Source organism: Lynx rufus, unplaced genomic scaffold, assembly GCF_022079265.1.
Source record: "Lynx rufus isolate CCGP_SWC_20201006 ecotype Redwood Valley unplaced genomic scaffold, mLynRuf1.p SCAF_11, whole genome shotgun sequence".
NCBI classification, from domain to species: domain Eukaryota; kingdom Metazoa; phylum Chordata; class Mammalia; order Carnivora; family Felidae; genus Lynx; species Lynx rufus.
Window position 1 is genome coordinate 52,786,145 of NW_025814825.1, and position 25,599 is coordinate 52,811,743.

The 25,599-nt window shown below is 44.8% G+C and overlaps 1 protein-coding gene across 5 annotated transcripts in view; it reads right to left on the reverse strand.

The window, feature by feature from the left end:
* The window catches only part of ABLIM1 (actin binding LIM protein 1), a 191,375-nt gene that overhangs the window by 109,650 nt on the left and 56,126 nt on the right, over nt 1–25,599 (reverse strand). For all 5 annotated transcript variants that reach the window (XM_047073482.1, XM_047073481.1, XM_047073484.1 and 2 more), the window contains exons 3-4: nt 12,749–12,932; nt 8,286–8,395 (exon numbers count right to left, since the gene is read on the reverse strand). In XM_047073482.1, coding sequence (XP_046929438.1) covers nt 8,286–8,395; nt 12,749–12,932 — 294 coding nt within the window. The remainder of the gene's footprint in view (nt 1–8,285; nt 8,396–12,748; nt 12,933–25,599) is intronic.

Consider the following 25,599-nt stretch of genomic DNA (forward strand, 5'->3'; position numbering starts at 1 on the left):
CCATTTATACGAAATATTGAGAATCCATAAATATCCAGAAATAGACAGAAGATTGGTGGTTGGCAGGGGCTGGGAGGAGGAAATGGGACTGCTTTATGGATATGGGGTTTTCTTTAGGGGTGATAACAATGTTTTGGAACTAGATAGAGGTTGTGGTTGTACAACATTGTAAATGTTTACTAAAATGTTCACATGAAAATGGTGAATTTTGTTATGTGAACTGCACTTCAATTAAAAATGTACCAAGAAGGGTTGTTTTTGTACTGATTCCCCTAATTTAGTTGTAAACTTTAACCTGGTGAAGAGTTTTGGTTTTTTTTTTAATGTTTATTTATTTTTGAGAGAGAGAGAGAGCAGGTGAGGGGTAGAGAGAGAGAGGGAGACACAGAATCCGAAGCAAGCTCCAGGCTCCAAGCTGTCAGTACAGAGCCTGACGCAGGGCTCGAACTCATGAACTGCGAGATCATGACCTGAGCTGAAGTCGGATGCTTAACTGACTGAGCCACCTAGGCGCCCCAACCTGGTGAAGAGTTTTATGATAAATCTTTAACTGGCTACGGTCACTCAGCCTACTGGAGCTCTTGCCAAAGAGGAAATCGCACTTGAGTTCCACGTCAGTTTCTAAGGTTCAATACTCATTAGCAAACATCAGCTCATTCACTCCCTCCCAGAGACGGGAAGAAAAAAAGAAGGGGTAGGATGTCTGTTTCAGGACTTTCATTATGTGACCAATCACTTAATACAGACACACTGAAGGTCACAGCAAGGGCAAAATGCACTGAGACTTTAGTCTGGACTAGGTCTTTTATTTTACTTTATAAAATTAGCATTATTTTATTTTTTAATCTATTTTGGTTTTAAATAGATAAGATATACACATGGTTACAATTTTTGTTTTCATATAGTAAAAATAATTTCCTTCCCTCCCTCCCTGCTGGAGACAAGTACTAATAGCAATTTCTCAAATATCCTTCTGGGACAATCTATAGGGACATACAACTCTAAGTACACACAACTAGATTTTTACTGCTACTGAAAAATTAAAAAGAATCTGAAGAATGACTGCTGGTCCAATCATTAAAATCCTAGTTTTACTGACACATTGTTAGAAGGTGTGGATCTTATTATGTAAGAGGCATAGCTATTGAAACAAAGCGAATAACAAAATGTCATTGACTTTCCATTTGCTAAGATGCTTTTGGTATTCACTTTCGCTTTCTTCCATGTAAGGTATACCCATTCCCTAATAAGCAGAGACTTCTCCTCCTTTCTTACAACTAAGATGATCGAGGCTCTGGTTAAGTGAAAAGATGTGTCACTCTGGGATCTTTATGTCTGAATCATAATCGTTATAGATTTCAGTCTGAAAAAAGTCTGAATATTAATGTTCCTTTTTGCAACGTACTTTGCCTCTCTGCAACGACCCTCTGGCTACCATGTACATTCCAAACTCTCTCAACACCCTCCTCCATAGCCAGTACAGCAATACGGGAACTGACACACGAGGTTAGACCCCTGCCCCTCGGGCCAGAACCCAAGACTGTCATCACCAAATTTATCTGAAGCAATAACCACATCCCCTTTTATTAAACAAGGGAGAAAGCTTGTAAATAAGAACGTGAAGGTGAGTTTAAACATGCCATTATCCCTTACTGCCCAATGCACCCAAGCTGTACCTATGTGATTTCACCACATCACAAAAGTCATCTCCAGTCTTCAATTTCACTTATTCATTCAAACAGTCGTCAGAACTCAACATTCCAGATCTTGGAGCTGAGATTTACTCTCTCAAAGCCCCCCCCCAGGGAAGGCATGGATTCACTCACTAAATGAACATTCATGCGTTTACTGTGAACCCAGGGAGATTCATAAGGACCAAAAACCAAAAAAAACAAACAAGACAAAACAAAACAAAACAAAACAACCATCCTTGTTATTAAGTAGCTCACAGTCTGGTGGGAGAGATAAACATACAAAGAACCAGCAGGAATATACGGTAATAACGGCCATAATAGAGAAGCAAAGCATCTTTGCCCAGGACACATGCATGCTAGTCCTGTTGCCAAGGGGCCTAAGCAAATTCAAGGCTTTCAGTCTTTTGTGTGACAGTCAAAATAATAAATGGTTTTTGAAAAGAAGACACGTGAACAAAATGCTATGGGGCAAATTTATGTACAATTGCACACATCTGGAGGACTTAGCAAAATCCATGCGTGGAGATGATCTCTAGGTGATGGGGTTTCAGGTGATTTCTATCTCCTTCTTTGCACTTTTTTGTAAGATTTTTATTATTTTACGAGGAACACCTAAACCCCTTAAAAAAGAGAAGATTGTTATTAGCCCATTTAGAGAAAGAGATGGCTTTGATTCAGTTTCCAGGATGCTTATACAGGGCTTGACATGCTAGACCTTGTGGAAGACAGAGAAAATAGGGTCCTTGTATTAACGAGTTCATTATCTTGGTGCTGGAGGTGGGTGGGCACACGTCTAAATAACTAAAATGCAATAGGTTTTGTCCCAATGTTGGTTTCTCAGGTGGGACAACTGTCTTACAGTAATATGTTAACTATATAATAAAGAATTTGCCTGGTGGAACATTGTTGGTACTCAAAGAAATGTTTGTTGAATGAGTGACAACCTGTAATCGTTCTTTGACATTTACATTCATCATCTTTGTTCCCTGCTATTACCTCCACCCACAATCAATGGGTAGATCGCTGATCCCCAGGCATTGATTTTGCGTACCAAGATCATAATTTTGCACTGACTTTGCACTGATTTTGCACTACTACCATTACCATACTGATCTTTCTAGAACATTGTTTTCATCTGGTCGTCCTCTAGATTAAAAACTATTCTCAGAAGTTCCACCTTGCCAAACTCCTCAAGGCCTCCCGAGACCTGGCCCTGTCACTCCATCTTTCCAGTTTCATGTCTCGGGACACAGAACAACAAGGCCTTTGGTCTGTTTGGGGTTCCCCCTGCACTGCTTTTACAAGAACCCTCTCCATATTTAGACTGTCCTCTCTTGCAGTATTTCATTCAACTCTCATAATAACCCTTGGAAGTAGTTATTTTCCATTTTTTAGATGAGGGTAGTAAGGTTCTAAAATGTCAATAACTTGTCCAAGGCTCCCTGGCCAGGCAGAAGGAGGAGGAAGATTCCAACCCAGGCTTTCTGAAGTGGAGAGGCCATATCCTTAACCATTATGCTGTGCCCTCTTCTTTTGTTCCTTTCTGGCTCTAAATATCTCTAAAGCTCAAGTTCTAGTCTTGTAACTTCCGTAAAGAATAATGGTTAGCATACAGATGAGCTTATTAAATGTCATGAATCTTTCAGACATGTTATTTACATGAATCTGCAGAGTCCACTGAAAAAGGAACTTTTACTGTTTCCTGTTTTGTAGGCAAACAAACGGAGGCAGAGACTGAACTCTCAAGGCTACACAGCCTGTGCGTGGTAGATAGGGGTTAGAACCAGCCACCACATGTCCAGAACCCATACATCCTCTCGACAGGCAGTGTCTGAGGCAGATCTGATTCTGGAGACCCTGCCCTAAAATACATCACCAAGAGTCAAACTCCAAGAATCCAGGGGCTATCTGTGTTCCTACCTTCACTGGTTTTTAAACTGGGGCAAAGTATCAAATGAGCACATAAAGACATATCATGAACGCCAGAGTGAAAAAAGCAGGGTCACACAAAGTAGTGATGGCCTGACACAAATATTCAAAAATAAATGCCCGAACAGCCGGTTATTGTCTTATAACTAAACAGCACTTTCATATATGTATCCGTTTAATCCTATAGGTAGGTAACTATTACCATCCCATTTTACAGATAAGGCAGTGGAGGCTGGAGAGGTAAAGAGACTGCTAGCAAGTGGCAGAGCTAGGATGTGACCCAGGCAGTCTGACGGCAGCGTCGGATTATCACCACCCGACCTATTCTTAGGTGTCTCAGCAGACAAGTCCCACTCAACCTGCAGATGATCTGGGGGAGAGAATTTAAGATAAAATAAAAATTACCTTGCAACTATCAAAAGCTACTGCACCGCACAGAAATGTAAACTAATGGAAAAGTTCTTCCTCCCCTTTGAAAACATGCAGGTGATTCTTTATCTGAAATGACTTAAATTCGGGCCGACTAGAGCATTTGCCCCGATACCTGTAGAAGTCTCTACTGCAGTTGGAATCGTGACAATGCTGTGCAGACGGGGAGAGAGAGCAAGATGGGCTGGCATGCCTTTGCGTGGGGGTGGTCGCCCCGTCAACCCACCAAACCCACACGCAATCAGATGCTAGTCAGACACCCTTGGAAATGGAAAAGGACATTGCAGACAACAGCCACTCCTGCTCAGGTGCCTGAAATAGACAGAAGCCGTGTGGGAAACGACGGTCCAAACCCGATTCCCTACACTCTAGGATGCCACACACGTACGTCCCCCACCCCCCCCCACAGGCTCCTTAACCCGTGTGAATCCAGTTCCCCAACTGCTGGCAAATACGTGAAGGCTGGAGAAAAATTAAGCCTCAGTGGAGTGCACGTGACCTTCTGGGAGGACTTAACGTCTCCTGGACGTCACTTTTTATTTTTAAAGTGTGGATCCGCTCGACATGGGCAATTGATTTTTTTAAAGTAGGAAAAACAACTTAATTAACATTCATCACAACCCTCTGAGGTCATTTTGACCATCGCTCCAGGGTACGGAAGGTTTATTGCTTATTGAATTCAAATTGCAGCAGACCGGATGCCGCAAGAGTTTTAGCTAATTCAGGGGCGATCATCTTTAAGGGAAGTAGTTTGCTTCTGCGGAAGACTTCCTGGTGGCTTCCACTCATCAAACCTGGCTACAAAAGCAAGGCAGCTGTGCCGTGTGGAAAGCGCACAGCCCCTGGAGGCAGGACACTCAGGTAAACGCACGGACGAGTCAGGCCATCGTTTGAGGCTCAGCAGAGAGTGAAACCCATGCTGTAGAATATCAGGCACGCGGTACGGCATCTGGAGCCAGGCAGCCCAGCTCTGTAAACCCAGCCCCACTGCTTACTGTCTGCGATCCTGGGTAAATTCACCTCCATGGCCCTTCGTCTCTTCCTCTGCGTAAAGGGGCTAGTTTTAGTGCCAACCCGGTGGGTGGTTCTGAGAATTACATGAGTAATTCGCGGGCACGCCACCGGGAGTCCTCTCTAAACCAGAGCAGTGCAGACAAGGTCTCCTCGTCGGTTGTAGCAGAAACCGCACCTCTATCCAGAAAGCTCAAGCAGAAATTGTTCTGCGTGAATTCTCATCGCATCATTGGTGTCGCTTCTGTTGACCACCCTTCACTTCTTCTCTTCCTCTCCCACTGTCTTTCCCCTCCTGTTCAGAGATGATGGGAAACCAGCCACCGATCGTGAAATAAAAATTGCAGTTCAGAAGAGCAGATTCGTTTTTGAAAGAACGTTTCGAAGGGGAAAGTGGACCTTGGCTCTCTGATCTACTTCATTGGCTCTGTGAACAGTATCAAAGAGGCGTTTCATTTTTTGCTTTGATTTAGGGGAGAATTGGCGCAGTTTAAGATTTTTTTTTTTTTTTAAAGTAGGCTCCACGCCCAGCACGGAGGCCAGTGTGGAGCCCAACACGGGGTTTGAACTCACGGCTCTGAGATCAAGACCTGAGCCGAGATCAAGAGTCAGAGGCTGAACCGACAGAGGCACCCAGGTGCCCCAACTTTAAGAATTTTTTCAAAATAAGAATTAAAGTCACACCACGATAGTTTAACGTACACGACAATTCTTAAAAGAATTACAAAGAGTAAGCAAGTGTTTTCCAAGCATGTTCCAGTGAATTTCAGCAACTTGCTGAAAATTCCCTTGCCATAGTATTTGTGTGCCCGCCCAGCTTGGGTATTTTGCATGTGTGTATCCATATATAAGAACTCTTTTTTTAACAGACACCCACATGCCCCATAAATGTTATCTGAGTACTGATCTAAATAGACCAGTACTTGTTGAAAATAAAACTGCTCTGACCAAGGCAGTTGCATAGAAAAGAGATTTCATCCTTTGAGAGCAAAGGAGAAAATATGATTTTGTCCAACAATTTGCACACAAGCAATTGTTATTACATCTAGCATTAAGGATATAATGAATTTGAGTATGATACATTTTTACGCTTAGAATTTTTATTTCTTTATTGTGTGCATAACATGTATGTCATATAAGATGGAAAATACAGGTAAAGCAAAAACATGTTTGATAAAAATTGGAATAACCATTTTGGTAGCACTCTGATGAGGAAACCCATTCCCAAATTGCATGGGCAAAGAGGACAGGGGCCTTGAAAAATATCTATTTCTGTTTCTTTCTCTTTTTTTACTGTTTGTTTATTTTTGAGAGAGAGAGAGCACGAGCAGGGGAGGGGCAGAGAGAGAGGGGGACACAGATGATCCAAAGCAGGCTCTGTGCTGACAGCAGCAAGCATGATGTGGGGCTCGAACTCATGAACCATGAGATCACGACCTAAGCTGAAGTCAGATGCTTAACCAACTGAGCCACCCAGGCGCCCCAAATCCTTTGCTTCTTAGCTAGACTGAAGAACTCCTCCAAAGTTTTTGGTAGTGCACTTTCAAAGCAGGCCTTCCCAGATAACGGGGTGATAACCTTCTCAGTGACCTGCTTGGGGCAGGGTAGATATGAAGAGTGAAGCACTCACTACAAACTCCCCTAGGTGTCAAAGACTGGGGTCTACTTTATAGCTCTTGTCCTATTCAGGCTGCTAATATTTATCAGCAGGACATATAAATTCATGCTAAGGATCTGGTTGTGTTGAATCAGACGCCCTAATACATTTATTTTCTTCTTTCCTCCCAATGGTCAAATCCAATTTCTATGCAAATGCTTTGGTCAAAACATTCTCTCTCTCTCTCTCTCTCTCTCTCTCTCTCTCTAAGTATAAGGATTATTCTTTAACAAAAAGATTTAGAATCCCTGCTATAGATTGCATAGAATTCCTCCAGACGAGAAGTGGCTGAGTTCATTCTTATGTACTGAGACTGGGGGGACTTAGTGGAATAATTTATTCCAACCTCCCAAAGACTGGCAAAATCCCCAGAAACTAAGGCAAACCTCTGGTCTACTTCCTAATGTCCCAGGGAGGAGACAGAGGTAGAGGTTCATTGATTGTAAGTAAGTTAACTGACTTACCCAATGTTATTTATCAGAAGAAATAGTGTGACCGGCCGATCAGGGAAGTTAACTGGGGGAAGGATTGGGGGCAAGTTAGTTTTCTCCAGATTCCCACAGGTCAGACAAGACCTCGTCACAAAGAATGATAAATCCCATGACATATATGTATCTCGTTCCCACACTTTCTTCAGATGCTCCTTAGGTTTTTAAGAGAGGTCTTCCCCAATTACCCCCTATGAATGCAGCCCCTTTACCCTGCTTTTTCTTCCTACTTTCCTTTTCTTCACATATGAAGTATTTTTGTGTATGCATTTATGGTCTGCTCGTTCCTGCTGGCAAGTAAGCTTCCCAAGGATGCTGAGTCTTTGTTCACAGCCCGTATCTCCAGTGGGAACAACACTACATACTGTAGGTGCTCAACAAACTATCTGTTCAGGGACGCCTGGGTGGCTCAGTCGGTTAAGCATCCGGCTCAGGTCATGATCTCACAGTTCGTGAGTTCGAGCCCCGTGTCGGGCTCTGTGCTGACAGCTCAGAGCCTGGAGCCTGCTTCGGATTCTCTCTCTCTCTCTCTCTCTCTCTCTCTCTCTCTCTGCCCCTCTACCACTCACACTCTGTCTCTCTCTCAAAAATGAACAAAGGTGAAGAAATATTAAAAAAAAAAACCTATCTGTTCAATGAGTAAGTGTCAGAAACCCTCTAAGTGAATACATATTTAAAGATAACAAATATAAAGAATTAAGGGTAAGGATAAATCACCAATGGGGACAGCTTCTTTAACACACAGAGCTATCGATCGCTTCACCACCAGATGTCCGCACATCTCAACCTCCGAGACTAAGGGAATGGGCATTTCTCACGTAAAGTTTTATCATTCTTTTTCCTTTATTTACCCTCAAAATGCACAGTTTGACGTCCAGTTCTATTTATGTCTTTGAAATAAGGGAGATACTTCTCACTCATGGGTTTTAGCAACGGCTTCACGTTTTACGATTGCCAATGCTTTAGACACGACTATGCTTATCTCCAGCTATAGCAGCTTCACAAAAAGGAAGGCACTTGCCTAAGCTACCTTTGAGCTACGAGGAGCTCAGGTCAACAGGTGGCCAGGGCACTTACTGCTGGGGCAGGAAGCTTCTTTAGGGCTGGATGACATTGGCTGCGCACACAGTTGACAAAGGCAGTCTCTCCCATTGAACGTGACTCGGTCTCCGGGTGGAAACGGGCGCCTGGAGACAGAAAGACATTGCCCTCAAGGTTATTCCAGCAATTTAATTTCTTTCCCTGCTCCTTCGGCTTGCTGCCCTCCGGTGCCAATCCATTTCTTTGAGGAACACCAGCCAAAATGTCTGAAATGCGGTCCTAACCGAGCCAGTCCAAACAATATAGTCCAAACAAATAAACGCGCCTCGTTTTGAGAAAAAGCGAGAACGTATTGCTTCTACCAGCAACCAGACAGTAAAATGGAATAATTTACCTCTACTCATTAGTGGAGGGATGTTCCGGCAAGTCACCTAGCCAGGTAAACACACAAAATTTTTCCATTTTCCAAATGGAAAATCCTTCAAGAAGAAATATTTTAAATGCCATAAATTCGTATTCAAGCGTAAGGCCCCTCCCCAGGAGAACTGGTTACAGGTCAAACATTAACTCCTTCAGTTCCCTAGAGCTACGGGGCCATGGTGCCCAACTAGACTTTGTCCTAGACATCTGAGTGGGTGAACTGGATGTTTCCCTCCAGAGCTGGAGTGCTGGAGACCCAGTGCCTCGTGGAGAAACACAACAGTGCTGTAAATACTTGTTTAAAAACCGTTAGCTTCTGGGGCGCCTGGGTGGCGCAGTCGGTTAAGCGTCCGACTTCAGCCAGGTCACGATCTCGCGGTCCGGGAGTTCGAGCCCCGCGTCGGGCTCTGGGCTGATGGCTCAGATTCTGTGTCTCCCTCTCTCTCTGCCCCTCCCCCGTTCATGCTCTGTCTCTCTCTGTCCCAAAAATAAATAAACCTTGAAAAAAAAAATTTTAAAAAATAATAAAAACCGTTAGCTTCTTTTTTTTAAAAAAATTTTTTTTTCAACGTTTATTTATTTTTGGGACAGAGAGAGACAGAGCATGAACGGGGGAGGGGCAGAGAGAGAGGGAGACACAGAATCGGAAACAGGCTCCAGGCTCTGAGCCATCAGCCCAGAGCCCGACGCGGGGCTCGAACCTGGCTGAAGTCGGACGCTTAACCGACTGCGCCACCCAGGTGCCCCAAAACTGTTAGCTTCTAAAAATTAAAAAAAAAAAAAATCTGTTAGCTTCTTTCCAGAGAGATAATTTCCTTTTGCTTTAGACATTTATCAGTAACAGACATTTTCCAAACATGTTGCCTCTCCATGTATGTTACCAGTCTCTTCTCCTGCCAGTTCAGCAGGCAGCTAGCTTTTCAAAAACAAAAGTCATTAACAAATAGGTATATGACAGTTTCCACACCTGCTTACTTGTAATTGGCAATTTGCCGATACTCTTCATTAACAGGAGTTTTCAAATGTGTGATTCTGTCAGCTAGGAAATGCAAAACTCCCAAGCAAAACATCCCCCCACATGTGAGTCAGGAGCAATTACTTAAGAACAAACTCCAGCTCCTGGACAGGAATATTACTTTCACAGCTGCGATCGCTCCTTTAAGTGGCCCTTCGGCTGCCTCACACTTGGTAATGAACCGTCATTCACACACAGGTAGTAAATCTGGACTCAAAACCACGCCACAGAGGTGCGTGGTGGAGAGCTGTAAGTTCTTCCGCTCCCCACCCCCCCACCTCATCTTACAAGTGCTGAGCTGAGGCAGTCTCCTCCCCTCTCATGGTGCGGTGTTACTTTCCATTGTTCAGATAAGGCCCAGAGAGGTTAAGTGACTTCCCTGGATTGACCAGCTCGGGAGACTGGGCCACAGGCAGGTACAGGTGGCATCCAACTCAGGACTTCTCTATCTTTAACAATCAAAACTGCACCCTGGTAGATGCCAGTGGGCCTCTTGCGTCATCAATGAAACCTGAACAGGCCCCCAGTCGGCTCTGTGGGCGAGGCATCGGGAGTTGGGGGACCATTTCAAAGCAAGCACAGGTTCTTTGCCTCTGATGAGGGCCAGGACCAGGGTGAGGCCAGTGAGGCGCCTGGGGCACAGGCTTTAAGGAGGTACAGGCCCCGCAACGCACGGCCCTGAGCGTGAGCACCCCCTCAAACTGTGCCCCCAAGCCGCCTCTCTAGCCTCTGAGCCAAGCTTGTGTTTTCTGACTTGAATCCCACCTGGATCTGCGAGGGGATACATCCGAGTCCAGGTCTCAACATGAGGCCGGGTCTTTTAAATGTGGGGCTTTGTAATTTTATAAAGGATCCGCATACCTCCCCCTTCTGCCCACTGGGTCCTCTGCCCACATGGGTTCACTTCCTTCCGTGTAGACGCAAAGAGAACTGGATTTGGAGTCAGGAAACCTGGGTTCAAATCTTGCAGTGTTACCTTGGGAACGTCCGTTAAGCTCCGACACTCAGCGGCACTCATAATCAGGGACATTAATTCCTGGCTGACTTCACAGAATTGCTACGTGGGTTAAAGTTTGTAACCCATAAAGGAGGCCCCTCCACTTCAGGTAGAATGTTGTCGGGTCAGCGGTAGCAGCATTGAGTAGCTGTTCACTGGCTCAAACGTCCAGAGATGGGACTAACACTAATAGATGTTTTTCCTTCATCACCAAATTTAAAACAATGATCTCTCAAGGCCAGGATCGGGAGGGCTCTTAGAGTGTATCTGGGCCAGGGCCTTCCAACCTGGTGAGTTGGATGAATACATCATACTTGGGAATCCTCCAGAAAGCACTAAGTCAGCAGGAGAGTTTGGGGGGGGAGGGGTGCGGGGGAAGCTAGAAACAGATATTTGTAAAGAGACCTTCCCCACAGAAGAAGTCCAACGCTCATCCTAGCTTGGGGGATCACTCAGATCACGGCCTCCTATTTTATAGATGAAGCAATTGCCTTGGAAAAGTTAATTCACATAGGTCTCAAATCAGCCCAAGAAGCTGGACCAGAACTTGGGACTCAAACGCCAGGCAAGGGCTTTTAACCAGGCTGTGGGCTACAGTCTGAAAAGGGACAAGTCAAGAGGAAACTTTACTTTGGATTAAATGCAGAACAATTTTCAGCCCAATAATTCAGAATTTTAAAATTAGGATTTAAAAAAATATAATTGAGAAATGGACTGATGGCTATAAAAAGTTACAATAATAATTTCACCATGACTATTGCATCTGAATCTTAGGATTTGTCTCTGAGTACTACCTTGTTGGTTAATTATATAAAACTAAGTTTACCTTTTTTAGAGTTTACATCTGTCTGGCCTAGAAACCTGAAATGTTGAAAAACAAAGCAAATTCACCTCCTCTGAACTGTAGTTTTTAACAAAGCCACAGAACTGGACCACACAGCAGTCAGCACCACACTAAAAGGAATGGGGCTGCCCGACTAGGATCGATCCATAAAGTAGCTGACCCTTGTTGGTGACTCTCCTCGCACAGGAATCGAAGTCATGTTAAGCTCAATTATGTGTAGCATTCAACACAACACAGCGATGAAACCACATTTCCCCACTCACACTTCACATACTTGCCTTCTTCTCTCTGACTGATCATTGTAACCAAGCTGGTTTGGGCAACTAAGATTTAACCTTGCCAGGCGATAGAAGCCTAGAGAACAGGGGATGGTAAACGTTTCCGCCTGAAAGTTCAGATGGCAAATAATTTTTTAGACTCTGCAGATCCTATGGAGTCTGTCACAACTGCCCAGCTCTGACCCTGTAGCCAAACACAGCCCATCAGCAGCCATCTGGAAACAAGCGGGGGTGGCTGTGTCCCAATAGAACTTCATTTACAGAGACAGGTATTGGGTCTCATTTGGGACACGGGGCAGAGTTTGCCTCGCTCCGCTATAAGGGAGACTATTTCAAACACACACACCCATATGAGCTTCTTCTTCCAAATCAGCTTTATCTTTCCGAGCAGTTATGCTATTTCCTCCTAATGTTTTCACTGCTCAAAAAGTTTCAAGACCTAGGGGTGCCTGGGTGGCTCAGTAGGTCGAGCGTCCGACTTCAGCTCAGGTCATGATCTCACAGTTCGTGGGTTCGAGCCCCGCATCACGCTCTGTGCTGACCGCTTGCCCAGAGCCTGGAGCCTGCCTCAGATTCTGTGTCTCCTTCTCTCTCTGCCCCTCCCCCGCTCACGCTTTGTCTCACTCTGTTTCTCAAATAATAATAATAATAATAATAATAATAATAAATGTAAAAAAGTTTCAAGACCTAGAGCCACTTTCCAGTTGCCTTCAAGCCCCTTAAAATCAGTCCTATTATTTAGCAGAGGACATCACGGGTAAAGTTTCCCAACTAAATTACTTTTTTGACTAAGACTGATAAAATAATAGGAAGATTTTTTTAAAAACTTTAAGGATACATCAGAAAAAGAGTATGTCAAGACGGTACAACTCCAGACAAGAGGCGTATATCCCAGGCCTGAAGAGCAGAACCCAGCGCTTCTCCGTTAGGGGAGCCCCCACTTACTTGCAGATAGTACACGCAAAGCAGTTGGGATGATAGGTCTTGCCCAGGGCAGTGACCACCTCTCCTTCCACGAACTCCCCGCAGCCATGGCAGCGTGTCCCATACATCCTCTGGTAGTCCAGGGTGCAGAGATACTCGCCGTTCTTTATGAAGAAGCCCCCTTGTGCCAGGTCACAGCCGCACACTGTGGAAAGACAAGTTCACATTTGGTCATCGTCTGCCACGCTGCCGGGCAGCAAATGCCTTCCACTGCGTGCTGCGAACTTACTCCATGATCTCAGTGGGCTGGGGTGAGGGGAGGGGACTGGTACAAAGAGCTATTTATTGTGGGGCTCTGAGTTCTCTCTTGCCTCCTTCCCATTTCGTATCCCTCCTTTCGGGAGGGATGGAATATCTCATACGAGTAAAATTCATTGGCTGGGTCTCAACGACTTGTGCGGTATGTCTAAGATTCAGAGATAATCTGTCTCTGATGGAAAGATGCCGTTGGTTCACGCTGTCTCGAATAGGAACAAAGGTATCTCTGGCAGAGTGATTTAGGAAAGGGACCCACTGCTGGCCCACACAACTGTTCGCTTTGGGCCAAGACGATTACTGGGCTGAGTAATAAATTCCCACCATACCAAAAGCAGCAGCAGAAATGTCTGAGTCCATTTTTTCACACTCTGGAAATACTTTGCCACAGCTATGAATAATTTGGACGTTTAATTTTCTCTTTGTGCGGTAAATAGGGTAAGTCGATTGTTTATATATTATAGGGAGAGATAAAAATGAACAGGCAAAAGGGGGAAGAAAAGGGAACATGTCCAAGATAAAACCATCGTTCAGGACCTCAGTACACGCAAAAGGGAATGCTTTACTGCATCCGGATTTTGGTGTCTCTTGCGCAGCTGTGGACCATGGACACGGTGCAGAGAAGCAGGTCCCCGGGTGCCAGGGGCTTGGGCGTGGCCTACGTGTTGAGACAAGACCAGAAGAGGGCACGGCCACTTGTCCAAAAATAAAGCCCAAGGCTGACCCAGAGAGTAAAGAGTTTGCACTGTCAAAGGCCTGGGAAGCAGCAGCCATGGCCGGGAACCTCCAGTCTCAACCTCTCGATGCCCAGGGTTGGGTGACTCCATACAGCTAAGGGCCTTAGGCAAAGAATCCCGGATTCTTCCTGATTCTTCCTGCAAGCAGCTGGAATAGGCACCCAGTGGGCAGGGAGAAGGGGAGCTCGACCACTAAACTTGCTTTCCTAAGAATCCTGCTGGAACACCTGCAGTGTTCCTCTAATTAGTTCCCGTGACTCATCAATGCCTCCGGACGACCTAGTGCTGAGCACAGCGAGGTTCTGCCAGAATATGGTGCCTACTCTCCCACCCCTCCGGTAGCAATCTTTCCTACTCCGAGCCATTAGAGATTTTCAAGGTGACACAGAAGCCACAAAGAAGCTTTCCGCTGTGGAATCATCAGCCTTTGTTTACATCAACACTCCACAGCTACGACCTCTTTCTTTGCAATTTATAATCAAGTAACCCAAGATGATGGCCTGAGTCCATCATGCCTGAAAATGACCACCCCTATAAATATGACTCTGATCACATTACCTGGAAAACAGCTCGTTCACCACCTGCTGCCTCCTCTAACCTGCCAGTGCCCCCACTGTTCACACACCTGCTTCTTCCTTAACAAACGGGTCCTCCGGGTGGGAGGAGCTCAGGGATGGACCGACTGCACTCTGACCGCCCATTCCTTCAACGGCAACAAACACAATCCTGGGGTTCACAGAACGCCCCAGAGAGGTTTCTTCAATATTGCTCTACGTACATATCTTTTTTCCCCCCAAGATGACAGAGCATTTTATGGTAAGAGTCCTCATCTTCACTCCTTTTGATTCTTCTTCAGGAATCTTCAACCGTGGTATCTAAGGTATTACTAGGAACATAGTGAAGTAACTTGAATCCGGCATCAAACTTGGCAAGCTCCCCGCGATGTCACTCCTCAGCGGCATCAGCAGTTTTGATGACTCTCTCGCTCTTGCAAACGTGGGTATTTCTTAAAGCCATGAGAAGTGACAAAATAATGATTGTGACTACTGGTAACTCTCTTTATTTTCCCCTCCAATCACCTTGGGTATGTTTAAAAATTCACAGGGGGCACCTGGGTGGCTCAGTCGGTTAAGCGTCCGACTTCGGCTCAGGTCATGATCTCGCGGTCCGTGAGTTCGAGCCCCGCGTTGGGCTCTGTGCTGACAGCTCAGAGCCTGGAGCCTGCCTCTGATTCTGTGTCTTCTTCTCTCTCTGCCCCTCCCCAATTTGTGCTCTGTCTCTGTGTCTCTCAAAAAATAAATAAATGTAAAAAAATTTTTTTTAAATACAATAAAATAAAAGTTCACAGATCCTTTATAAAAAGAAAGATCCGGTGGCAACAGGGTGATCTTTATGCCAATCCAGATTGTCAAGATAGCTTCAGAGCTGCTTGTAAATGTTGTAGAAGTTCACTGTACTTGGTGCAGCCTTTCTACGTCACATGGGCTTGTGAAACTGACACGGACCCTCCTTTAAAGGTCCTAGTCGATATAATCCTAATGTAGTCTTAAAAAATGACTTTGTAACTTCTGTTGAGAGTTGCCAAATTACAACTGAACTCTGAACCCCTTTGAGATTTGATATGGCCTAGTTCTTAAATTCAAAGCAGTGGCCCAAACTGGCTTATCAAATCGTGTCATTGGTTTTGGTGGTTTACACACAAGGAAACCAGCATTTGAAGAAAGGCTCACAGGCAGGGGTCATCAAAGGTCTTTACTCGCTATTCCTCCTCTGACACAGCTTCTCAGTCCCCTTAGCCAGGCCCTTAGACGCAGGTAACTGCCATGAATGCTACTTCCTTCCTCTAGAAGAAGGCCACCCTGGGAACAGATCTCATCTACTCTCATAGGCTTCAACAACGACTTTGTGCAAAGGACCAATGTCTCTATCTCTGATGTCTTCCCCAAGCCTGTAGACCCTTATTTTTCGCTGCCCAGTGGGCATGGACAGCATGCCTATCTCAAGCCTGGCATTTTAAAAACATACTCTATGGGGCGCCTGGGTGGCTCAGTCAGCTAAGCATCCAACTTTGGCTCAGGTTATGATACCACGGTTCGTGAGTTCAAGCCCTGTGTCGGGCTCTGTGCTGACAGCCCAGAGCCTGGAGCCTGTTTCAGATTCTGTGTCTCCCTCTCTCTCTGCCCCTCGCCTGCTCATTATCTACCTCAAAAATAAATAAACATTAAAAAAAAAAAGTCCATCCTCTTGCTTCTACGTCATCTCTCTATAACCTTCTGTTCTTCTTCTAGTCCTTCTTTCAGTAACATGCCAGCACTGTTCATTCTCCACTCTTAATACCAAAATGTTCAACTACCCCCCCGAAATCCTATTTGTTTTCCCAACAAAATGTTCCTTTGAACCATTCCCTCCTCTGCCTTCTTGCTGTCACTACTGAGATTCTGGCCTTCACCAATTATAAATAATTTTATAACACAGTGTACTAGCAAACAAAACACAACACAACAGGAAACAACCAGTAGGGCAATAGTTGGTTCCACGTTAGTCAGGTTCCGTTACGCGTGGAGCCTGCTTCTCTTTCTCTTTCTCTCTGCTCCTCTCCCCTGCTCACGCTCTCTCTAAAATAACAATTAAAAAATTAAGTTAAAAAAGGAAAGAAAATAACACTTTGACAAAGGGATTCCTCTCTTTAGCCAAAAATATCCAGTGCTCGCTTCCACAGCATATATACTAACCAAAAATATCCAAAGCTTTAAGAACCCTTCGGTGTGTTTCATACTAACAGCCTAGCAAATACTTCTAACTGATGGCACAAAGCAAAACTTTCCCATCGACATGATCACAAAGTCTCCATTAGGAAGGTCAAACTTCAGTAGGATATATTTAGATCTTTAGCGTTGGGTGCTCAATTTGTCTTTGTTCTAGTTGATAGTTAACATCGGCCCAGGGAAATGCACAGATTCGTTTCATTAAAAAGGAGCCGCCAGTGAAAGAGATTAACTGCTTTTTTCTCAATGATCAATTATTTAAAACACGCCCCAGTCGAGGCCCCACTGAACCCTGCCTGCTTTGCCATCGCATGGCATGGCCACCATCAGCCATGCGCCTTGTCGATCGTCCGCTCTTGAATTCACTGTCTGCAAACTACTGAACCCCATGAACTGGGTAAGAATTTGTATGTCCAAGAAATTTCATATAAAAGCCGTGAAATTAGTAACAGGCATGTTTTAAGCTCTTAAATCTTAAAAAAAAAAAAAAATTAATGAGAGCTGCCCGGTTTGTAAACATCCCATGGAATAGGAGGGGGACGAAGTACAGAGGTGCTAAATAAGGGGGAAAACAGAACAGTAGTTTAGAGGCATGAACGGGGCTGTGGTACCAACGACTACTTCAACTTTCTAAAAACAGCAGTTAACATTTTATGTTACAACAGACTCATTGCGGTCACATTCCAACTGCCTGTCAAGCAGCTCACGTTGCCAAAAACTTAGAATAGGTAATACTTAAAACTCTACCCAAAGGTGGGCTTGGGGGTAAAATGCAAATGTTTTCTTCTTTTATATCAGCAGACGGAGCATCTCTGCTGGGCTACTGTTCACATGGGGGCTTGAATCAAGTCATACCAGCAAGAGAGGGAGGGCTGTTAAGCAAACGGGACCAGTGTCTTCAATGTGGTGACACAAGAATTTTACTTGGGGGCCAGGAGCCGCGGGGGTGGGGTCCTTTCTTCTTTTTTTTTTAGGGCAGGCATGGGGTTTTGGTCTGGCACCCTGCCAGCGCTCAGCCCATCACAGGCTGTGAGGGGCCCCTCTGAACTTGCCAGCATGGCTGCTGGGCCATGGCCGTGGCCGTGGCCGTTCATTTCTGGTGATCAAGACCATGTGCTCCAGAAGTGCTGCTTTACCAGTCGCACTCAAAACCCTGTCCTCAAAACCCCTCAAAACCCTGTCCTATCCTGCGTGGGCCAGCACCGCTCCTGACTCCTCCTAGGGCGCCATGCACTAGAGCTGGGGGTGGGATGGACGCGGGGTGTAGACCTCCCAAGCTCTTCATGGTGGATTAGTGGTGTGAATACCAAATACTTCCCATTCTCTGCCTCTATCCTCTACTCCAACTACATGTTAAAAGAATCTTTTTCATCCAAGATGTTATTCTATTCATTTCCATTTCCTCAAGTCCTTTCTTCATTGAAAATATAAAAGTAGACTTCAACATAGAGTCTTCCCAAACCACAAAAATTCCATTACAGTGTGGGGTCGCATTGAGTCTGCTTTTGCTCCGAAACGGAGAGCCATGTGTTTGAAAATACCATACCCTGAAGCTCAGAAGTACTATCTGCTGTAACCCAGAGCTCAAAATAGCAGAACAGAGACTCAAACAATAATGTGAGGGGGCAGATTCTCACCAGAAATAACTATTTGCTAATGCACCATCCTGGAAGCAAATACCAAGCCTCAAAAAACATAATTAAATAGTTTTTTTACGTTAATTTCTAAATGATCTTGGATTTTTTTTTTTTTTTTGAGAGAGAGAGAGAGAGTAAGCAGAGAGAGCTCGCAAGCAGGGGAGGAGCAGAGGGAGAGAGGGAGAGGGAGACAGTCCTGAGCTCCATCCAGGGCAGAGCCCGATGTGGGGCTTGATCCCACAACCCTGGGATCATGACCTGAGCAGAAATCAAGAGTCGGACACTCAACCAACCGAGCCACCCAGGCACCCCTGCATCATATCTGAGAAAGAAGATAGTCACAGGTCAATCCAGATAGCAGAATGAGTCCCCAAAGCAAGGCACTTGAGGGCTTGTATTTAATTCAGAGTCTGAACTTATAAGCCAAGAGCTTTAGATGGAAAGAAATGACTTTGGAACCTCTTTATTAATAAAATCTTTGACCATACTTTTTTTTAAACGTTTATTTATTGTTGAGAGACAGAGAGAGACAGAGCATGAGCAGGGGCAGAGAGGGAGGGAGACACAGAATCCGAAGCAGGCTCCAGGCTCTGAGCTGTCAGCACAGAGCCCGACGTGGGGCTCGAACTCACAAACCGTGAGATCATGACCTGAGCCGAAGCTGGACGCTTAACCGACTGAGCCACCCAGGCAGGCGCCCCTCGTTGAGTTTGTTTTTGTTTTTTTAACACTTGTGGAATTCCATGTGCAAACAATATTAATTATAACGAGCTCGAATAACACAGATATTATTCAGAAACGTATTTCTCGCTCAATGTCTACCAGATGTTCATCTTCTCCCTTAACACCAGTGCTTTCCTCCAAACCGGGTCTCCCACGACCCTGCAGGACAGACCCCTCCCCTCCCCTCCGGCCCCCTGCCCAGAGTCAGGCTCAACCTCCCGATGAGGCCTCCTCAATTCCCTGCAACTGTGCTTCCTCAGGGGCTCAGCACAATTGCTGACATTTGATTCCTATTCAGTCTTTATTGTCCTGTACCTTATACCTGCACAGTTACCTCAATTAGAAGCTTCCTGAAGGCAAAGACCATTTCTCATGCCATTTAATGTCCTCCACAATACTTAGAGAGATGGCAAATTCTTGCCCCTCTCCTTCTATTGCATAGTGCAGGTGTCTGGCCAGTGTGAGCAGAGCCAAATTGGCAAGCATCAGGAGAGATCACTTCAGCGTGACTTTGAGCCAGCCCGTCTCTACTTCTTTTATTTTTTAATGTTTTATCTTATTTTTGCTGTCAGCACAGAGTCCAACGCGGGGCTCGAACTCACGAACCGCGAGATCATGCCCTGAGCCGAAGCCGGACGCTTAACCGACTGAGCCACCCAGGCGCCCCAGTTCACTATCCCTACTTCTGAAAGCACCTAACTGGCATCAGGACAGTGGTGCCGAGATAGCAACCCCACCCTCCCCAACTTCTCAAGTGTTTTAGGACTCTGAACGTTCTTAGCAACTAATATTAACTGCAACCCAACAATCAAGAGACCTTCCAATGCACATGTGCTCTATACAGGACCAGACCCTGCCCCACTTTGCATTTAGCAGTACCAGGAAGGACCCGATGACACAGAGTAAGACGGCGACTGGCTAAGCACTCCACCATCTCAGGCGCACGAGAAGGAACTGGAATGGGTTCACAGGGTGGCCAGAGGAACAATTAAAGGGTGGGGAGAGAACGCTTAAGAAAAAAACAAAGCAGATGAAACTGGGATTAGTCTAAAGAAAAAGAGGTCAGGGCAATAATGGTCTTTACGTGTACAGTGAGTTACTTTAAGCCAATCAATAATCAGCTCTTTTCCAGCTAAGGAGGACAAGACGGGGGAAAGTTTGTTTTATGTGTACCAAGAGATGGAGGTTAGATAAATTCACGGCTCTCGCCACAGAGGTGATTACAGCTATAGTAACAGCTGAAGGAGGCTGTACTGACTCTACGGCTGGGAAATTTTTATGATGGAATGAATGGCCTCTCTATCCACGATGGCAAACGCCCTTATTCTTTCGGATATGGACAATGTGATCGTATCACTTTCTCGGCCCTTTTCGCTAGGTCCAATCACGGGGATTACACCGGAATGGAAAGAGAACCGAATTCATAATTTCACTACTTCCTAAAGTTCCACTTTGGAAATGAGATATAAACCTAAAGAGTTAGTTCTTACAGCATATAAATTAGATGATACAATTTTCTTTTGACAAACGAAATACAGAAGATCCCGAATCTGTACATTCAACTCCCCACCTTACAATTTTCATCCATCTTACTCCATAAAGATCCTTGCATTGTATAAACGCACATATTCAACGTGGAATGATCCTGACCTGGTAAACATCTCCAAATCCTAAGATGGCAAATATGGAAGGTGCTATTAGAGATGGGATGTTTATCCCAAGACCCTTTACAAAACCCAGGCTTTAAAGAGTAATTCCTAAAAAAATTTATTGCAATTCGTTGACATTAGTAAGAGTTGTAGCCTGAATTTTCTAATAGTTCTAGATAAACTTTTTAAAAATAGTTTGATGTTGGGGAGCCTGGGTGGCTCAGTCGGTTAAATGTCTGACTCTCGACTTCGGCTCAAGTCATGATCTCAAGGCTCAGGAGATCGAGCCCTGAGTCGGGCTCTGCACTGACAGCATGCAGCCCTGCTGGGGATTCTCTCTCTCCGCTCCCCTCTCTCTTTCTTTCTCTCCCTCTCTCTCAATATATAAATAAATAAACAAAAATAAGTTTGATGTTTACAGGCTCTCTTGGTGAACTGAACATTATAGGGGCCAAAGGGTTTTTAAAAGCCATCAAAAGGAGGCATTTTCCATATCCTCCAACACAGAGCCGAGACTCATGTTGCTATGCGGTAACGGTCTCTATTAAAACATAATCCGATATGACAATTTCTGCAATGCTACCTTGAGGGAAGGGTTTACATGATCAGAGTTTAAAATTTTTCCACAGACACCCAATGTTCAGAAGTCTTTTTAAAGCTATGTAGCTATAAATAACATATTAACAGTAATTCCATTTTTGAAAAGGAATAGCTACTATAATTAATGTTTAAAAATGCCATCTTTCAAATGGCAATGGGAACATCGTGGTCCCATTTGCTTTTGTAGGCAGGTGTTCGCCTGAACGAAGGCCAGTGTCACCTCTCGCTGCACCCTCTGTCTTCACCATCCGCTGCCTTGAATAATGCAGCCCCTGCCCCTGAACCAAACTAGCACGTGCTCCACTTCCAGTCCTGGGAAGGTTATTAAGTTTTCTGGAGGGTCCATGCTTTATTAGATGCTGTTTCCTCCCTGGCAACATCCAGACCGCTGAGCTGTGGGTGGCCTCTGCAGCCCCCGACTCAGCACGCCTGGACCCTGGACCACTCGCTTGCACCTGTCTGTGGCCAGTGACGGTCCCACTAGTAGGCGCATAGCTTGCCACGAGATCACAGGTTCTTTAGAGGTAGGTACCGTGTCACATATACCTCTCAACCCTCTACAGAATGGCACGCCAAATGGGTATGTGATAGATGCTCTATAAACGTTTCACATGGTAAAGATCTGAAGGCCTCAAGCGTCAACATTCCTGGGTTGATTTACACAAAGATCAAGGGACTTTTAGTAAGAAAAGAATGCTATTCTTTGGAATAATGAAGTCCATTTAGTTGACTTTTATTACCCGGAGGAATTAAGTGGTGGCTGGATTTTTAGCCATTATCTGTTGGCTCAAACTGCTCTTTTTCGAGAGGTGGGGGTAGGAGGGGGTCGTTCCTGACCACCTGCCCCTCCCCCCCCCCCACCACACCAAGATCGTCCTGCCGCAGGCTCGCGGTCTTTGTTCATGCAGCTCTTTTTATTTTCCCTTTGTTGGACTGATCACAGTTGGTAAGTCACATTTGTATGATTATTTGACTGTCTGATTAATGTCCTGTCTTCGTCCATTCAGGTTGCTATTGCAAAACACTGTAGACTGGGTGGGTGTCTTATGAACAACGGTTTTGCAGGCTGGGAAGTCCGAGGAAGCAGACAAACAAACAGGTGAGGCCTGAGCATGAGGCGCTCTAAGGGTTCAGTGTCAGGAGATGAAAAGAACCACCATATAACTGGCTCAAGGCTTGCTTTAAAAATGCCTGAGGAGGGGCACCCAGCAGGGCCCAGTCAGTTGAGCATCCGACTCTTGATTTCAGCTCAGGTCACGATCTCATGGTTTGTGAGTTGGAGCCCTGAGTCAGGCTCTATGCTGTCAGTACAGAGCCTGCTTGGGATTCTCTCTCTCTCCCTCTCTCTCTCTCTCTGCCCCTCCCCTGCTCATTCTCTCTCTTTCTCTTTAATGTTTAACAAACATTAAAAAAATGCCTACGCAAAGTCTCAGTTTTCCTCCCTCCTCTATAAGCACTCCCATAACCTCTGTTGTACAAATCATTTTCTTAGAAATAGTGTACTTTTTCTTAATTTTTTTTCAACGTTTATTTATTTTTTTTTGGGACAGAGAGAGACAGAGCATGAACGGGGGAGGGGCAGAGAGAGAGGGAGACACAGAATCAGAAACAGGCTCCAGGCTCTGAGCCATCAGCCCAGAGCCTGACGCAGGGCTCGAACTCACGGACCGCGAGATCGTGACCTGGCTGAAGTCGCACGCTCAACCGACTGCGCCACCCAGGCGCCCCAGTGTACTTTTTCAATCAAGCTGGGTCAATTTCAGCCTACCCTGTCTCAAGAAATAAGTTTTCAAGGGGCGCCAGGGTGTCTCCGTCAGTTAGGCATCCGACTTCGGCCCAGGTCATGATCTTGCGGTTCGCGAGTTCGAGCCCTGTGTCGGGCTCTGTGCTGACAGCTCAGAGCCTGGAGCCTGCCTCAGATTCTGTGTCTCCCCCTCTCCCTCTGCCCCTCCCCGCTCACTCTCAGTCTCATTCTCTCTTTCAAAAATAAATAAAAACATTTAAACATTTTTTTAAAAAAAGTAAGTTTTCAAGGACGTGAACTGAGAGTTGTCAAGAACCATAAAGAACATGAGATTTGCCTTAGAGGCTAACAGATGAGCCTGCCCTAGTTTTATGGGTGCCGGCAGAAGACATCGACCCCTGGGTCAGAAGTGAAAGACTTCAATACTTACAGCAGTCAGTGTAAGCTCCGTGTCCCTTACTGGTTTTCCAAGCCCCGTAAGTCCCCAGAAGCAAGAGAAGTAAATGCGTGTGCGATGAGTGTGTGTCACAGCTGAAGAATCGTGAGCTTTAGGAAATCCCAATCTTTTATAATGAGCTACAAGCAAACCTGTCCAACCTTTGCTCCAGGTGCAGATATGATCTCTATGACACGAGGCAGCAAACAAATCTATCCTCTGCTCCAGGCGGAGACACTATCTCTATCTTCCAAGGCTGTTGGCTGTACAAACAACCTTGAAAAGAAAATTCAGAACAAATGGCTTACTGGCACCCCTGCTCACAAGAGGCCCCTGGATAATTCCGTCCCAGTAAGAGTCAGTTAAGCAGCGTATTTTGGAGAACTTATGAGCGCTCATTCTGTTCCAGCTTGGAATTCAAAACCTCACCTCTTTAAAAAAATCTACCTTGTATTTACTTCATGGGCAACACTTTCAGATGGTACAAAATTCAAAAGGATTGTCCTTTATAGACAAAAGATGGCATACAAGTGGTTTCTCGTTTGCTGTGAGAAGGGACCATATTTGTAAAAGAATGGTTTTCCCTGCATGCTGGTTAATTCTGCCTTTTAATCAATTTCTGAATGACTAATATTCTCTAAATAGGTATTAAAAGCCCAACCTCGGCTCTTAGGAGATACAAGAAACTGCTTCCATTCTACTCACTGGGGTTTCATCGGCTTTCTACTTGGGCCTGAAAATAACCCATATCCAGTCTGCCCAGGCAAACCCAGAGGGGAAAGCATAGGATCTAGAGCAGTATAAAAAAAACTGAGCAGCAGCAACACCTACCCCACAGCTGCCTGGCTGGAGCCTTCGGCACAGTCTCTTAGCTGTCCTACCTGTCAGCAGACACGCAGCTCTGTCGTCAATGACAGCAAGCTGTGCTCACACCCCTTCTTGTATTGTATTTTATTGCATTATTTATTTAATTTACATCCAAGTTAGTTCGCATACACTGCACTAATGATGTCAGGAGTAGATTCCCGTGATTTATCCCCTATGTGCGCGCACCCAGTGCTCATCCCAAGTGTCTTCCTTAATGCCCCTCGCCCATTTAGCCCAGCCCCCCCTCCTGCAACCCCGCCAGCAGCCCTCAGTTTATGCTTTGTATTTAAGAGTCTCTTCTGTTTTGCCCCCCTCCTTGTTTTTATATTATTTTTACTTCCCTTCCCTTAAGTTCATCTGTTTTGTATCTTAAATTCCACATGAGTAAAGTCATATGATATTTGTCTTTCTCTAATTTCGCTTAGCATAATGTACTCTAGTTCCATCCACATTGTTGCAAATGGCAAGATTTCATTCTTTGTTATTGCTGAGTCATACTCTGTTGTGTGTGTGTGTGTGTGTGTGTGTGTGTGTGTGTGTATATATATATATGTATATATATACATATATGTGTGTATATACATACACACACCATGTCTTCTTTATCCATTCATCCATCGATGGACATTTGGGCTCTTTTCCATACTTTGGCTTTTGTTGATAATGCTGCTATAAACATTGGGGTTACACCCCTTCTTTTTGGAAGATGATGTTATTGTCTAATAACCAGGTGAGGACATTTATCACGTTAAGCACTTGATCAATCTCGTTGACTAGCTATGCCATTGGAAACACTTACGAATACTCATCCAAAGAAATACATGGTCATCGTTCTTTCGTTCATTCACTCAGTCATTCATTCCCCTTATTGAGCATCTACCATGTTGGGCATTGTGCGAGGCTCCGGGTATACAGCAGTGAACAAAACAGACCAAAATCTCTGCCCTCTAGGAGCTTACTCTCTAGTAGAGGGTGAAGATCAATGAGTAATGTATGTTACATAATGATAAATGTTCAGAGAGAAATGTGATATAGGGAATAGTTAAAATCTCATATAGGACAGTAGAGGAAAGGCACACTGAAAACAAAATATTTGCCCAATGGCCCCTCTTGATCCCCTGGTCCTCAATCTTTTCTAAATGCTCTAGAACTTTGGGGCAGAAAAAATGAATTCAGGGCATTACTTTAAACAAATGCTTGAGATAAATAATGAAAATTATAGCAAACAATGTAATGTATCAATATGATGAACTGTATATATAATTATAATTAAATATTGAATATAAAATTCATTAAATATATAGTTAACTAAATATTACCTATATAATATTTAAATGGATTTCTTATTCTCTCGTTGAGCATTATTACAACTATGATGAAGACAATGTGATAATTAAAA